Consider the following 16075-nt stretch of genomic DNA (forward strand, 5'->3'; position numbering starts at 1 on the left):
TTTCGTATCTTTTTAGTGTCTATTGCAGTTTTTTGGGTTACATTTTTTACAATTTGATGAGACAGTCCTAGTGTTTAGGGTTAATTTTTTTTTGTCACAGCTTTCATCAAATCTAACAAAACATAATTTGTTAAATTTTGTACAAAGACCAAAAGTGTTAACTTTTGACAAACTTAAAGGATCAAAACTACTCAGTACATACTTAAGGGACTACTTTGAACCTAACCTCAAACATAAGAGACCATTTTTGTAGTCCATTATGAGCAGATTTGGAGCCATTTTAATGGGAATGTTAAATATTTACATTCTTAAGATCATTTCCACATTCCTTTGAAATCAAAAGTATATTGGTACAACATTTCCTATCCATTTTGAATAAAAGGAAATGATCACAGGACAGGAAAAATACATATCACCAGATGTATATTTGGCCCCGGAAGAGGACATTGGGACTCAAAATGCCATAGTCCAACGAGCTATACAGCTCTTTCCTTCAAAAAAGAGAGAACCAACAACATCGCCACTTCAATATGAATACTGAGTAACTTCACAAATAGCACTTCAACTTTCTTCAGCTGGAAGATCAGCTCAAGTAAGAGATTTGCCAGCCCATTCCCTTTCTCGTCGCTTTTGCTTGGCCATCATTTTATTGAACTTCTCTTTTCCTTTCTCCAGAAGAGGATCGTGTACCACATAATCGTTGGGGTCCTCAGTACGAGACATTTTATCCTGCCGATGGAACCAATAATTTAAGAAGTAGAAATGAACATAATAAGCATGAAGGTCTTGGGGATTCACATTCAAATTCAGTGAAGTTTGATTCCTATTTAATCTTCACCGCCCCCAAACCCCACCCCAAAGCAAGAAACTCCAGAAAGCAAGCACGTATAGAGCCTACAATGAAGAATTATGCTTTTCATAAGTTTCCAACCATCCCGAGAACAAGTTATTGAACAAGTACCTTTCCAGGTTCAGGAGTGAATTTTAGTGTAACTGCTGCCCAATCGGATAACTCTTCCTCCTTGCCAGCATTAGTAGATCCATTGGCTTTAGCAAAAAGTCCAGACTTAAACTTCTCCAGTTTTGCCAGCACCTAACAGACATACAAAAGTAATGAGCAAACTGCAGAAACGCATAGAATAGAGAAAGCTGCCAGCAAGAACACATATCCATTCCATATAAGTCCAAACTTAAATCAGCCTGAATCCATAGTTAATGTCTTTAACTATTACCGGGAAAACTCAACATGGAAATTTTCCTACATATTGGGATTAACATAGAGACAAGATTTCAGATATTTTTCATTTAAGATGTTTAAACAACATTTAGAAAATGGAAGAACTCCTGTAACAGAGACCATGGATGAACATCCATTAAAAAGGGATCCAACACAAACCCTGTAAACTATGCAAAAGCAAAAGATATAATGCATCAAACATAGAAAACGAAAATCAAAGAAAATTTAGTTCATTTTGTCCGTACTGCCACAGCCAAAAAAAAAAAAAAGAACCATAATTGCCACATGTATCAAGAGGGACATATAATGGAAGAAATCGCTCTTGGTTCAACGCAACAGCGAGTTTTCCAGTAGTCACCAACTTTTTTTCTTTTTCTTTTTTTGGTGGGGAAGGAGGATGGGCAAGTATATATGCAAACGGATCCATAAAGACACATCTCGTTCAGTGAAGCTTTGTTTCATCCCCAAAGTCCCCTCTTTGTTTTCTTTTTTGTTTTTTGATCCCCATAAAAAATAATTACAAAACATAAACCAGAAAAGGAAAATCTAACAGTATTTAGAGGCATACGTCTTCCTCATGTCCTTTTCGTCCTCGTCTTTTTTGCTTTAGCAGCTGTCTTTCTCGTTCAGGGCCAGACAACAACTGTAAGTCTGTATCTGCATTGGCCATACGTTCAGCCCTCGCTTCAGAGCCTATTCCTTTTCTCTTAAGAGCCAACTTATCCACTTTTGGCCGGTCATCGTCATGTTCAGCATCAGACCTACTAAAATCAAATTATGATCATTGAGCTGCAAACCTGCAACTAATGAGCTTTCAAATATGTTGAGGGAAAGAGAAGCACAAATTTTATTTTAGAAAAAAAATTATACAAAGGATTTTCTCAAGATAGTCATCTTTTGCACCAGAAGAGAATATAGTTCTGAATGTAATCAATAAATCAAACAGTTCATTATGTCGCAGGAGAGTGCATACAACCTAAACCACTTGAAATCAAACCGCAGTTTAATGAGTGTGACACTAATGGCTATCAGTATCCCAATCTCAACCATGCATCCTTGGACACATGGCAAGCAACAAATTACTCAAGAAAAATAGTGTGTCAGCAAAAAAAAGGAGATGAAAAAATACTAAAGTCATCCTAGATCAGATAACCTCATCTTTGACCACATCTTTAGTTCCTAGTTATTTCAACCTTTTCATCTAACTGTGCCCATACCAAGATGCCTGATGGTATCAACAGGAATGAGCAGTCAGTGAATTACCATAAAGTAATAATTGTACAAATTTCGTGTGAACAACCCTAATATATAAGTGGTATACCAATCGAAATGAACCTATGCCAAAATATAATTCTCCACAATCATCTCTACTAATTAGCACCTCATGGGTGCTTCAAGAATTTTTTTGAGAATGATAACAAATTTTATTCATCAGCACAAAGATTATGCTGGCAACAGTATTTACAAGGTACTATCCTTGTGAACTTTGGGGGCTTCAAGAATTTAACAGAAAACAAAAGCCATACCCTCATTTGTACAAAAGCATTTTCCACCCTTTCAAAAGGAGATGTGCCAGCAAACAAGGCCCTTTGGCATACAACATGTAATATAGAAAAGAAGTAAAACCATCATCTCAATCAAAGTTTGAAGCCTTTTCTTAACCATGCTATCCAATTTACTAAATTTCTCATATTTAAGCTTCAATAACTTCCTACTTCACAACTTAATATTGTCAGTAACCTGCTATCCAACAAACAGTAATAAGTATTTAGGGATAACCACCGTTGAACTATGTGACCATCTCATATAAAAAGCATATTCATGTAGTTCAACAAAAGTAGAACGTAATAAATGCTGGACACAAGCAGATGGTTAAAGAGCATATGCTCAAAAAACTAGATATTCAGCTACTGTTGTATTTTGAGATGGCAATGTGCTATAAGAACGAGAACAGCATGGAGAGAAATAAGATTAAACCTGCACCTTGGAGGAGATGGCGAACGATTTCTCGCATTAGCATTCTCTGAATAAGAAGATTAATGCAAAATGATTAAATTCCTCTTTGATAAACGCAAAATGATCAAAAAAGTTAACAAAGCTTAACCAAAATGAAGCCACATAAGAAAAATGTATACAAGCATACATGTAAAACTGGGGTGTGCTAGTACTAAACAGTTACAGGCCTATAACACATAAATTTGTGCAATTTCCATGGTAAAAACATTCTGATCTGTGGTAAGTTCAATGTGAAATCATCTCAGCGGGTGAAGTGGAGAACATTGAGAATCTAGTACAGGTGTTGAACTACAAGGTTAGAGCTCTTCCCACCACCTATCCCTGTTGCACCTAGGTGCATCTAACAAGGACCGAGTAACATAGAATGCGGTAATAGAAAGAGTAAGAAGAGACACACAAAACGGAAAAGGGGATATTTGTCGAGAGAAGGCAGTAGATGAAGAGCACTATCAAGCATCCTCACATATTTCATATCCCTATTATAGACACCGGTCGGTGTAGCACGCAAATTGAATAAAATGTTAAAGTAACTCCTTATGAGATTTGACAGACGGGACAGAGCTCGGGTGAAGACGTGGATAATCTCCTATTACATTGTCAGGTAACTGTTTGATTGTGGTATGATAATTTTGAGATGATTCAAGTTAACATGTCCACGCCAGATATTGTGAAAGAGGTATTGTTCAGCTAGGCTTTCAAAGGAATGTAAAGAAGATGCATACATGGAAAGTTACTCCACTATAACTCATATGGGTATAATAAGGATCATACAGAAAGAGAAACAAGAGAAACTATGAAGGGATAGAGCAAGATTTAGTACATGTAAGAAAGAGTCTATAATTCCTAGTTTCAGTGTGCTGCACCCACAAATGAACTTTATAAAAGAAGTTCAGGTAACTAAGCTTATTCAAACAAATGAACTAACAGCAATGAAAGCATACGTAGGAGCATCACAAAATGCCTTAGAATTTGCAAGATATTTAAAGAAGATACTTGGCGACGAGTTGTCACAAAACAAACAAAATGAGACCACATTGTGTGCTGCAAAAGGGGTTTTAGTCTTCGAATTTGAATAAATGTTTTTACCTTTGAGCAACTTTTGTTTGGGTGGTGGATCGCCAAGCTCCTTCCTCCTTTTTAGTATCTGCTGACGCATACGTGCATCAAAGCCAGCCTCGTCTTCATCACTGTTATCAAGGGATTCATGAAAACCAGCTTCTGATTCTTTACGAGACGCTTCTTTCTTTGATCCCAAAGCTTCTCTGATTGTCAACTGAACATCCCTTGTTGATTTTCCGTCATTTGAGTCCTGCATGAGCAGTTTTCCACTGTGTTATTTACCCTACAACATAATATGTACTGAAGAAACGGCAGCCAGGTGCAGCATGCTCCCACTATGCACAGGGTTCGGGGAAGGGCCAAACCACATTGAGTCGATTGCACGTAGTCTTACCTTGGCTTACCTTGCACATAATTACCTTGCACATACCTTGGCTTACCTTGCACATAATTACACAACGTAATTGCACGTAGTCTTACCTTGCATATTTGCAAGAGACTATTTCTAAGGCTTGAAACCAAAACCATACATAAATCCTATAAACACATCAATCTGGTGCTTATGACAGCTTACTTAACAAAAATTGCAAAAGTAACAATGATTGAGGAGACAACAGTGACAAGACTACAAAATCCAAAAGTTGACCATAATGCTGAGAGTGACACGCATGATCTTACAACTCCTGCAAGGTTTTGAGATGCTGAAGAGGAAGTCATTTGGAATAAAATAGGAGACGAAGCTGGAATCAGCATAACAATAATAACTGTACCTCCATCAGAGGCGGATCCAGGATTTGAGGCTTATGGGTTCCTACCATAATTTTAAATTAATATACAATAATGACTGGGTTCACAGTTAAATATTTATAAATATTTTATGAATTTCTTAATATAAATACAGGATCTACGCAAGAGTTACTGGGTTCCCGGGAACCCGTATTGAATGCTCTAGTCCGCCCCTGCCTCCATGCAAATGATTCAAATAGGATATGACATAGTGGTTGAATGTGGAATGAAAGCCGCACTGATTACCAATATTTTTGTGAACATAGAGGATCCGACTGTATTGATAAAATATTACAAGGACAAGAAAGGAAACCAACAGTAGCTAGTTGTGGTAAATATGGAGGTAATGTTTAGCACATAATATTAGCAGTATGCATAGATTTGGGACTATAACAAGGAAGTTAGCCGATAATGTGAGAGCAACATTGTAGTAATTTGGGAGAGTTAGGTTGTAATGAGCCGAAGTCTAACACATAAGACACCAAACCTGACAACCATGACAGGTAGGCTAACACGCAACCATCCTCGTTATGCTCAGGAAAATACGCAACTATCCAATGAGCGGTTACCCCTCTCCTATTGGGAAAAGAAAACTATAGGTTATTGAGTAGAACCTTACAATGGTGTGGATCAAATTGTGATTATGGGCGATATCATGCTTCCTGAATGGATTTATATCAGGTATCTTCTTTAGAGCAGAAATTTGAGCACTAGGATGCAATCTTACTGCTTCTTAACACATTCTATTTAAGGAAAGCGCATTCTTTGAACTTAACAAAAAGAATACTTGTGATGAGCTAGTAAAGGGCTGTTTTACTTGGAGGGAAAGGGACACAGAAGCAAGGAACCTAGTAAAATATCAGAAGCCTCCTTAACCCCCATGCAGGAAAACTCAATTCTGCTTGGCTAATGCTTTGAAGAAACTAAAATTGAGCCTCCCTTGCTTACGATGTATAAGCGGAATGAGATACAAAGAAACTGACTGCACTCCTTTATGAACATATATACTCCTTACCAGAGATTGTCATAATTTTACTTGTTTTTCTGACATAGCAACTATAAGGTAGAGGGCTTGATACTTTTGTAGATAGAGATGATGCAGGATTGGCATATCATAGCAAAAACATAGTCGTTACCAAAGCTTGATCATGTTTTCCTTCCTTCAGCAAACGTGGATCATCCAAGACATCATGACTGCTTCTTATCCTTGTACGCACAGCTGCAAGCTCTTTCTCCTCCTCTTCTGCTTCTTCTCCAAATGAAAGCAAGTTCAACTTTCTGAGAGAAACAGAAAAGGGTTTGTTAAAACGTAAGATATTGATGAAAACTATTTCACTTTCTAAATAACTGCTTCAGTTAGAAGTCAGACAAAATAATCTTACTTAGTAGCTTTATGTTTTGCATCTTTCTTCTCAGTTGTTACTTCAGAAGGTAAAGCTTTTGCAAGCTTCGCTCTTGGGACAATATCCTCAAAAGGGTTCCATAATACCTATCAATGATTCACAGAATAAATTAAGCAATAAGCATCAGACTGTTAGCTAATCCAGTGGCTGTAGAAGAAGATCTATAAGTGTAAGACAGCCCACAAAACATAAGAACCTTAAAGGAAACAAAATTTGCAGAAAATTACATCTCTTAAGCTAGATATAATTTGGAAAAACAGAGAGAAACCCAACACATAAAGAACAGTTTTTCAACAAAACGAGGAGCAATAGAAGAAGAGAAAGCAAAATGAGATGATTTTATTTAACCATTAAACTACGACAGTCAAGAAAGAACCGTATGACATCTTACAATATAACAAATAAAGAACTAAAGAAATGGACAAAGTTCTCACAGAAGATTAATTAAGAGGAAAAAGCTGCAGCAAACGAGAGAAATCCAAAGAAAGACATTGACGCTGTTATGGGACAAGAATATGATCATGAACAGGGAGAGCATACAGAGGACAACCAAAAGAACAAAAGAAAATAGTTCAAGAAAATACGATTCTTCTGGTTCCACTCTGACCATAATCCTGATAGAGCTAACAAAACATTGACATGGTGACTTTGGCTTGATCGAATATGGCACGTATCCCATGTCGTAGCCACGTCTTGTCGTCTCGATGCCGGTGAGGGACATCAACCAGAGGCTCCATGTAACATATGAAAAAGGCTGACGCCTAAGATCTGTGAATTAAATATCAGCTTATCTGCTACCTCTTTAAGCCTCAGTAATACAATAATCTTATGAACACTACCCACCAGACTTGTAAGGCCCTAACTACCAATGTTCGTTTATACTCCTTTCTTTGAATCAAAACTATGAAGGATGAACTAGAACTCTTTAGTATTTAAGGCTCCATATCATGTTTTACTGCATCCCAACAGTGTTAAGGAAAAGTTAAAAGTAAATCCATCTGGGCACGTCCCCTGCGCAACTGCACAAATCATCACTGCTTGTCCCACCAATCCATCCCAGTGTTCCTAAAGCGAGGCGCAAAACATGTTGAGCGCTTCACCTCGCTTAGCAGATGCTTCAGGGCTGTCATCAAGGCTCTAAGGCAATGAGCGTAATCCTGAAGAGGCAATACTGAACAATTGATATTTCATTTTATCGTAATTGTTTTTCTATTTCTTTGTCTATATATTTGTCATTCATGCTTATAATTATTAGTCTTGGACTTCATATACATATTTGTATTTTTTCTACATTAGTGCCTTTCTTCATTAAAGCCCACCTTTTATTTGCATTTTGCGCCAAAAGCCCAATGGACCTCGGAGCTTTTTGCATTTTTCACCTGTGATAGCACTAAAAGTGCATAATATAATCAGGTAAATAGCTGAAAAGTAAGTTAAAAAGCTGATTCTAAATAGTAAATACCGTTGAGTAACATAGAGTCTATCTAACTGCTACTTTGATAATACCACAGACGAACAATAATCCAGTGGGCCTCAAGGCAAGCATGAGATATGTAATTCAACAGTAGCCACAACCTCATAGACAGGCAGTGAAAGAGAGCACAAACAAAAATCTAGGTACCTCTACAGATAGTATCTTAGGTGGAGGATCCACAGGCCGATCATCCTTGCCAGTTTCAACTTCACCCAATGTTATAAGATTATATATTGAATCCCCACTTACCTGCAAATAAGGGAATGAAGCTCTAAAACTACAGAAACAAGTTAAAAGGTTTGACAAGATGTGGTATGAAAGAGACAAGTAGATTACTTTTCCAAAAATTGTATGCTTCTTGTCGAGAAAATCGCAACGATCCAAAGTCATAAAGAATTGACTCGCATTTGAATTTGGTGAGCCTGCACCAGCACATGCCACCAAACCCCTGTGTTTGAATCTTAAACGGGAGTGAAATTCATCCGGAAACACACCACCATATATGCTTTCACCACCTGCATGAGTCCACGGAAATTATCTTCAGCAATGCATGCTAAAAGAGGATATAAGAGACCCAACTAATGATAAGCTTGATTAGTGAGAGCTTCCAGTGAAGCTAACATTCTTCATTTCAGTCCACCCTAAAGCTAACTTTACACAACAAGAGTTTGTTAATGAAATAGCACTGGCGGTACAACATGGAGAACCCTAGGCTGTGGAAAGTTGTAATACAAGCAAAATATGGGGTGGCAAACAACTGGTGTACTAGACAGAGTAGACTGCCACATGGTTCTGGGCCATGGAAACACATTTCAAAGTTATGGGGTGACTTTCTCATCACTCAAGCTTGGGAATGGAACTCATATTTCTTTCTGGAAAGATAGATGGTTGGGGTTAGAGATCTTGAAAGACGAACACCCAAGTCTATTTCTATTGGCCAGCAACAAGGATTCCACTATTGAGCACTATTGGCACTGCCGTTCGGAAGAGATATCCAAGACTGAGAACTAAATGACCTGCTGAGATTGCTTTCAAAACTATCAGATTTTAAGATCAACCCTCAGGTGAAGGACAAGCTGGAATGGGGAGATTCCAAAGATAGAACCTATACTGTCAAAAGAGGATATGACAATCTATGCTCCAATAAAGAGTTGATTGACAAATGGCCGTGGAAGCTCATATGGAGAACCAAACTCCCTATAAAAGTAATTGGTTTTATCTGGACAAGCCTGTATGAAGCCTGCCTTACTCAAGACAACCTCAGTAGAAGAAGCGTACCGACAGTGAATAGATGTTTTATGTGCCAGGAGGAATCTGAGAGTGTGAGACATATGTTTCTTCATTGCACAGTAGCAGCTGACATATGGAACATGTTTTTATCAGTTTTTGGACTTGCCTAGGTCATGCCTTACAGCCTTACAGTATCAAGGATGCTTATGAGAGCTGGCGATCATGGAGAGTTGGGAAATCCATCAAAAAAACTTGGCAAATGGTGCCTGCTACTATTTTTTGGTGCATATGGAATGAGAGAAATCGCAGATGTTTTTATGGGATTTCAACTCCTAATCACTCTCTTAAAGCAACTTGTCTAATCAATTTATTTACTTGGTTCAACCAGGCCCCTGTAACTAGCTTTGAATCTTTTTTGGATTGTGTCTGCTCCTTAGTTATTCAGTATGTTTTTGTATATGAATAACCACACTTTTGTTGTATATTTTTGCTATGCATCTTCTTGATGTCATTTAATGAAATTATCTTACTTCATCAAATAAAGATTTATCGGAGATCAAAACAGATACCCTAAAAGAAAAAGAAAAAGAAAATAAATAATGCCATTAAATAAGAGCGAACAAAAAAGTTCCGGAAGATAGTCATTCAACTTCTTCAGATGGGTCACGTGTCCATTTTTTTGGAGCTTAATCTTTTATCTTCTTTATGACAAAGAAAGAGGATTTCACTGAAAGATAAGAAGAGATAATTTTATATATTGTTGGTGTCAATACTTTTCAAACTTACCTTTTTCATCTTAACTTTTTTACTCTTGTATTTTTCAAACTTGTTCTGAAAACGCTTTTCTTGAGTCGAGGGTCTATCGAAAATAATCTTTCTACCTCACATAGGTAGGGGTAAGGTGTGCGTACAACCCACCCTCCCAGACCTCATTTGTGGGATCGCACTGGATATGTTGTTGTTGTTGTTGCTGTTGCTGTTTTTTATGATGGTGGTATCCAGGCCAAGAAAATGAAGAAAATAAATTAAGTTAAAACTTCTCATTTTACTCTTAATAAAGTTGTTTTAGTCACACAAATGTTATTGCATGTTTACAACCACAAGTTTCAATAGTTTTATAGCCACAAATGCTATGGCATGTTTAAGACCACAAGTTTCAAAAGTCTTCATATCTTTCTTAAGCATCGTATCATGTCAAACTATGTCATACAAGCTAGAGTAGAGGGAGTATAGCTATAGGAACCCTGGGTACTAATCTCCATCTTTATCTTTCAAAGTCAACCTTTAATTTTTCAAATGAATATCATAATATTTCTCCAAAAGCTATCCCGAACTCCAAATATTACTTTTCATCTCTAGTATATATAAGACACCAGAGATAAATTGATAACTTCCACATTTCTAATGAAATAGAATTATACCCCTGCCTTTGATTTGAACTCGTAAGGAGTCTCCCAAAGTAATGTTGCCACCATTCAACTCTGCAAACTTTACAAATAAATGTTTCTCTCCACAAATATGAGAATTTGCACCAAAATCAAGGTGTCAATAGTTTCTTTCTATACTTTTTTTCGCCTTGCATCCAATAAGTAAAGTACTATCTTCATCTATTTGCTCTCTGCAAAATAATTTTTTTATTCCACATTATTTTAATATTCCCAAAAGTAATGACCAGATTCATGACAAGCATTACTTCAACATTGATTTGTCATGCCTTCCTTGTCAGCCTTCTTCGTCTGCCTCTTCCATGACCTCTTCCTTGGTTGGAGTCTCAACTTTTTTATTTATTTATTTGGAGGTATCCACCTCCTCCTTCTTGATTACAATGACTTGTCCCACATCCACAACCTCTTTCTTGCAATCCATGTTTTTCATCTTTCTCCTCCAAAGAAAGATGTGCTTGCAGAGCTTGTTTAACTGATTATTATTTCGGCTTCTTCACTATTACTTCTTGTGCTTTTAAGGATCCGATACGTTATTCAATAGCCATGGTACCCAAGTCTGGACTTTTCAGTGGCAACAACCACATAGTTAAATCATGAATCTAAGGGTCGTGTTACTTCTGCAACAACTTGTTCATCCCTTAAATCTTCACTATACCTCTTCATTTGAATGACAATAGCCAAAACTATTGAACTAAAATCAGAGATGGACTTAAATGCCTTATTTGGAACGATTTGAACTCTCCTCATAAGGTTTGGAGTCAGACACTTTTCACCTAGTCCAATCTCTAAAGGAAGCTGGGAGAATTTTCCATGCTTTTTGGAGGTGGTTGCATTGGCAACCTTCTCGAGCATCTCCAGCATCTTGTCATTCAAGATTTGATGGATGAGAGTGAACGCCTTAATCTTTCTTCTTTATTATAATGACTCTTCTTTGGACTACTTGGGTTGAACAAAATGACTAGGATACATGTGCATTTATATGAGATCCATATCATGTATCAAGCCTAGTGTACAAGTATCTTCATTTAATTTTTTGTCTTCTCCTTTTCCCAAGTACATGAACAAAATAAATCAATACTGGCATCCCCTAACCCAATAAAATTAACATTTTAGTTCATGAGCTACATAAATGAAATGCATGAATAATGTTTAAGTTCCCACCACTTAGCCCCTATCGTAATTATCATCAAATTCTCACTATTTGAGAAGTCCATTTAGTGACAAAGGCGGATCTAGCATTTGAACTTTATAGGTTCAAGTTCATGATTCTACCACAACTCATTTGATTTACTAGGTACATAATCAATTATTTGTACTTATTTAGTGATTAATTTAAGACATATATAGCATCCGAGCCAAAGCTACTAGGTTCGGTGACCCATACCTATAACTCTACATCATCCGCCCCTGCCAATCACACAACTAAGCTCCACTTAGCCCTAAATGGCAATTACAATCAAACATTAAATTAGGAAATTCAAAGTAAATCAAATTAAACAACATTATCAAACTGCTAACTAAAATAGTAGATTAAAAAAAATGAATCGATTTTTGTTACCAGTGCCAGTGCCGGTAGGGTCACCACCTTGAACAAGGAAAGATTTGATGACACGATGAAAAATTGTATTGTCATAGTAACCTTCGAGACACAATTGAACGAAATTTCTTACAGCTTTTGGAGCTTCTTTTGGCCATAGTTCTATATCTATTGGCCCATACGTCGTGTTGAGTACAACTTTTCCCTTCGTCGGCGGTTCCAATACGTACACTGTCGACATTTATTCAGTAGCAGCTTTCTAGCGTCAATTGGTTATGGAGGTTTTTCTTCTTTCTCAACTCCTAATTTACAAAACCGAAATAAAATGTTCAATTGCTTGGTGCTAAAATACGTCCTTTGACGTCGTTTGTTCCTCTCCAGAATTTTCCTTAATTTCTTTGTTCCGGAAGTTATTTATTTTTACTTAGCTTTTTCTCAACAATACCGTTTTGGGAATTAGAAATTAAAATTTTCACGTATCTATCATCAAATATATATGTATTTAGGCTTTAAAGAACGTCAAAATAACCCGAAATTTTACGGTGAATCAATTGAAATATATATATATATATATATATATATATATATATATATATATATATATATATATATATATATATATATATATATATAATTATAAAAAGCACGAATATTCCATGCTAAATGTTGAACGATAAAAATATCCCCGAAATATTAACCGACTTTTATACCCTTTTTAACGTAAAATTATTTTTTCAATAAAATACTAGCGTATGGGTAAATCTGTAATGTTTAGTGCCTACTTTACAGGAGTTTGGAGTCAAGGTACAATAGAATTTGTTTAAAGTCGTAGCTTAAGATGAAGTTCTAATGCTGCCGGTGTCGTTCGGCTTGTTGAGGCATTGACAGTCACCATTGGAATAACTTGGTTCTCATTCTCATTAGTCATTTCTGTAAAAGAATGACACAAACATTAAAATCACGTAGATTTTAATAGAGTACAAAACCACACAGGTTTTACTCTTCCAGAAACAGTAAGTACAAATACAGAAAATAAATTAAATTCCTTAAGCTTGTTATTAGACTGTATTTGTAAAATAATTCTGGAAGTATAAATGAATATAAACAGAAATGAACATAAACAGAAATGACATAAAACCAATTCGAGCCCACTGAATTCACAGTGTTTCCTTAAGGAATTTAATCCCCTCCTAGTACCCAAGGTTATGGATTATTTCCTCCCAGGATAGAACGAATTACACACTGGTGTAGTGGTACTTCAAACCCCAGTGTTTCAGCGAACACAAAGTTCGGTAGCAAATCACACTTACTTTTTACTTTGTTTGATGCTAAAAGTATGCAGAAGAAGGAGAGAAAACTCAGAAAATCGTAGTGAAATTCTGAGCAGAATAGTGTTGTATTTATAGCCAAAGTTGGGCTGAAATCTGAAGAGGTGAAACTCTTCAGAATGGTTGTTTATGCAAAACGCCCACAGCATAAATGCCATTACATAAATGGCCATTTACTCAACAATAAAGAGGGAAAATAAAGAGGGAAAATTGAAGAGGGTAGTTACTTTTCTGTTACCAAAACAGAAAAACGGATTGGATTTAATATTAATATTTAATATTAATATTCTGTTATTAAAATAAATATTTAATAACATTTCTGTTAATATTTTACTATTAACAAATAAATTTGGTCAAAAAAGTTAATCAATCAATCGATCATTTGACCGAATCCGAATCCGAATCCGAATCCGAATCCGAATCCGAATCCGAAGCCGAAGCCGAAGCCGAAGCCGAAGCCGAAGCCGAAGCCGAAGCCGAAGCCGAAGCCGAGCCGAGCGAGCGACGACGACGACGGCGCGAGGCTTGCCTTCTTCTCAACTCTTTAAGAGCTAGAAGAAGAGCAATTGCTTATATACCCATAAAAAACCTCTTCCTCTTCCAATATGGGACAATGCCCACTTGCCAAGGGGGGAAACTTAAAATTTCACTCAAAAATTTCATTTCCCTCCATTTCCCATTCACCCTCTTTTAAGTATTTAATATATTAATTAAATACATCCAAAACCCAACAATCCCCCACATGAATGGGGAATGGCTATATCACGAAAGTAAGCATGAAAAACTGTGTGATTTGCAAGTAAGGATTAATTGCATCTGGATAAGTAGGTTTCCCTTTGAACCTTCCGTAGTGAACTTATGTTGGATATACTCGATCAATCGGTAGATTTGATATCTTTGAACCGTCGAACTTTAGTGTATACCTAGACAACCACAAGTCACACAATCAACCCTTAACCGTCTTTGGTTCTCATTGTTGTGTTCGTTTCAGCCATGAACACCGCCTGATTTCATAAGTGCGTAGAGAATTGGCCTTATAATGTTCTCCTTGAAGCGGCTAACACTTCACACTTACATAGGTGATTCCTAAACGTGTCATCCCGTAGATACACTATTTGATATACCCCGTATCAAATTTTAGAAATCATTAAAAAGCCTTAATGTTTTATCCTTGGTACTGAACATTGTCTCATCACGAGAATGGACCAAAAGTTTAGTTGACAATGTTGAACCGTTATAAATGACTTTGTTTGATCTCCTTGAACCTAGATCTTGGGATCTCCAGTCTTCTAGGTAGAGTTACCGCCACTATGACTTGTTCTCGACCACAGTCCCATTCCCCTTGATGACTTCTCAACTACCTCTCTAGTTAGGCCTTTTGTAAGTGGATCCGACACATTATCACTTGACTTTACATAGTCAATCGTGATAATTCCTCTAGAGAGTAATTGTCTAACGGTTTTATGTCTTCGTCGTATATGACGAGACTTACCGTTATACATAGCGCTCCCAGCCCTTCCAATTGCCGCTTGACTATCACAATGTATGCATATTGGTGCCAACGGTTTGGGCCAAAATGGAATATCTTCCAAGAAATTCCGGAGCCATTCAGCTTCTTCACCTGCTTTATCCAAGGCTGTGAACTCAGCCTCCATTGTAGAGCGGGCAATACAAGTTTGTTTAGATGACTTCCAAGATACCGCTCCTCCACCAATAGTGAATACATATCCACTTGTGGACTTGGAATCAGTTGATCCGGTGATCCAATTTGCATCACAGTATCCCTCAATGACTGCAGGATATTTATTGTAGTCAAAGCAAAGTCCTGGGTATGTACTAAATACCCCAAAACTCGTTTCATGGCCATCTAATGAGATTGGCCTGGATTGCTCGTATATCGACTCAATTTACTTATAGCACAAGCTATACCTGGTCGTGTACAATTCATGATATACATTAAGCAACCCAACACACGAGCATAATCCAATTGTGATATGCTCTGGCCTTTGTTCTTTGCTAATGCAAGATTCACATCAATTGGAGTCTTTGCAACTTTAAAGCCCAAGTGCTTGAATTTTTCAAGTACTGTCTTAATATAATGAGATTGTGACAATGCTAGACCTTGAGAAGTCTTATGGATCTTAATTCCCAGAATTAAATCAGCAACTCCCAAGTCTTTCATATCAAACTTGCTAGTTAGCATACGCTTAGTAGCATTTATGTTGGCAATGTCATTACTCATTATGAGCATATCATCCACATATAAGCAAACAATGACTATGTGATTTGGAACATTTTTAATGTACACACATTTATCACATTCATTTATCTTAAATCCATTTGACAACATTGTTTGGTCAAATTTAGCATGCCATTGTTTGGGTGCTTGTTTTAATTCGTAAAGGGACTTAGCAAGTCTACAGACCTTCTTTTCTTTCCCTGGAACTACAAACCCTTCAGGTTGTTCCATGTAAATTTCTTCCTCCAACTCTCCATTTAAGAAGGCCGTCTTAACATCCATTTGATGAATTTCAAGACCATAAACTGCAGCTAACGCTAC

The 16075-nt window shown here is 36.9% G+C and overlaps 1 protein-coding gene across 4 annotated transcripts; it reads right to left on the reverse strand.

Annotated features, from left to right (window-relative positions):
• Positions 1–260: 260 nt before the first annotated feature.
• Positions 261–12624, reverse strand: LOC109210522 (peptidyl-prolyl cis-trans isomerase CYP57). Of its 4 annotated transcripts, none has more exons than XM_019373946.1 (10): positions 12209–12624; positions 8312–8490; positions 8123–8224; positions 6481–6587; positions 6235–6376; positions 4340–4562; positions 3215–3260; positions 1806–1998; positions 962–1093; positions 261–729 (listed from the first exon to the last, which is right to left on the reverse strand). In XM_019373946.1, the coding sequence occupies exons 1-10, from the start codon at positions 12426–12428 to the stop codon at positions 589–591; spliced, it is 1485 nt and encodes a 494-aa protein (XP_019229491.1). In that variant the 5' UTR covers positions 12429–12624; the 3' UTR covers positions 261–588. The 4 variants fall into 4 exon arrangements, with proteins under 4 accessions (XP_019229491.1, XP_019229490.1, XP_019229493.1 ...); XM_019373945.1 differs by having other exon boundaries at positions 1806–2001; XM_019373948.1 differs by having other exon boundaries at positions 3221–3260; positions 12209–12623.
• Between the last annotated feature and the right edge of the window lie 3451 nt (positions 12625–16075).

Source organism: Nicotiana attenuata, unplaced genomic scaffold, assembly GCF_001879085.1.
Source record: "Nicotiana attenuata strain UT unplaced genomic scaffold, NIATTr2, whole genome shotgun sequence".
In the NCBI taxonomy this organism is placed as follows: domain Eukaryota; kingdom Viridiplantae; phylum Streptophyta; class Magnoliopsida; order Solanales; family Solanaceae; genus Nicotiana; species Nicotiana attenuata.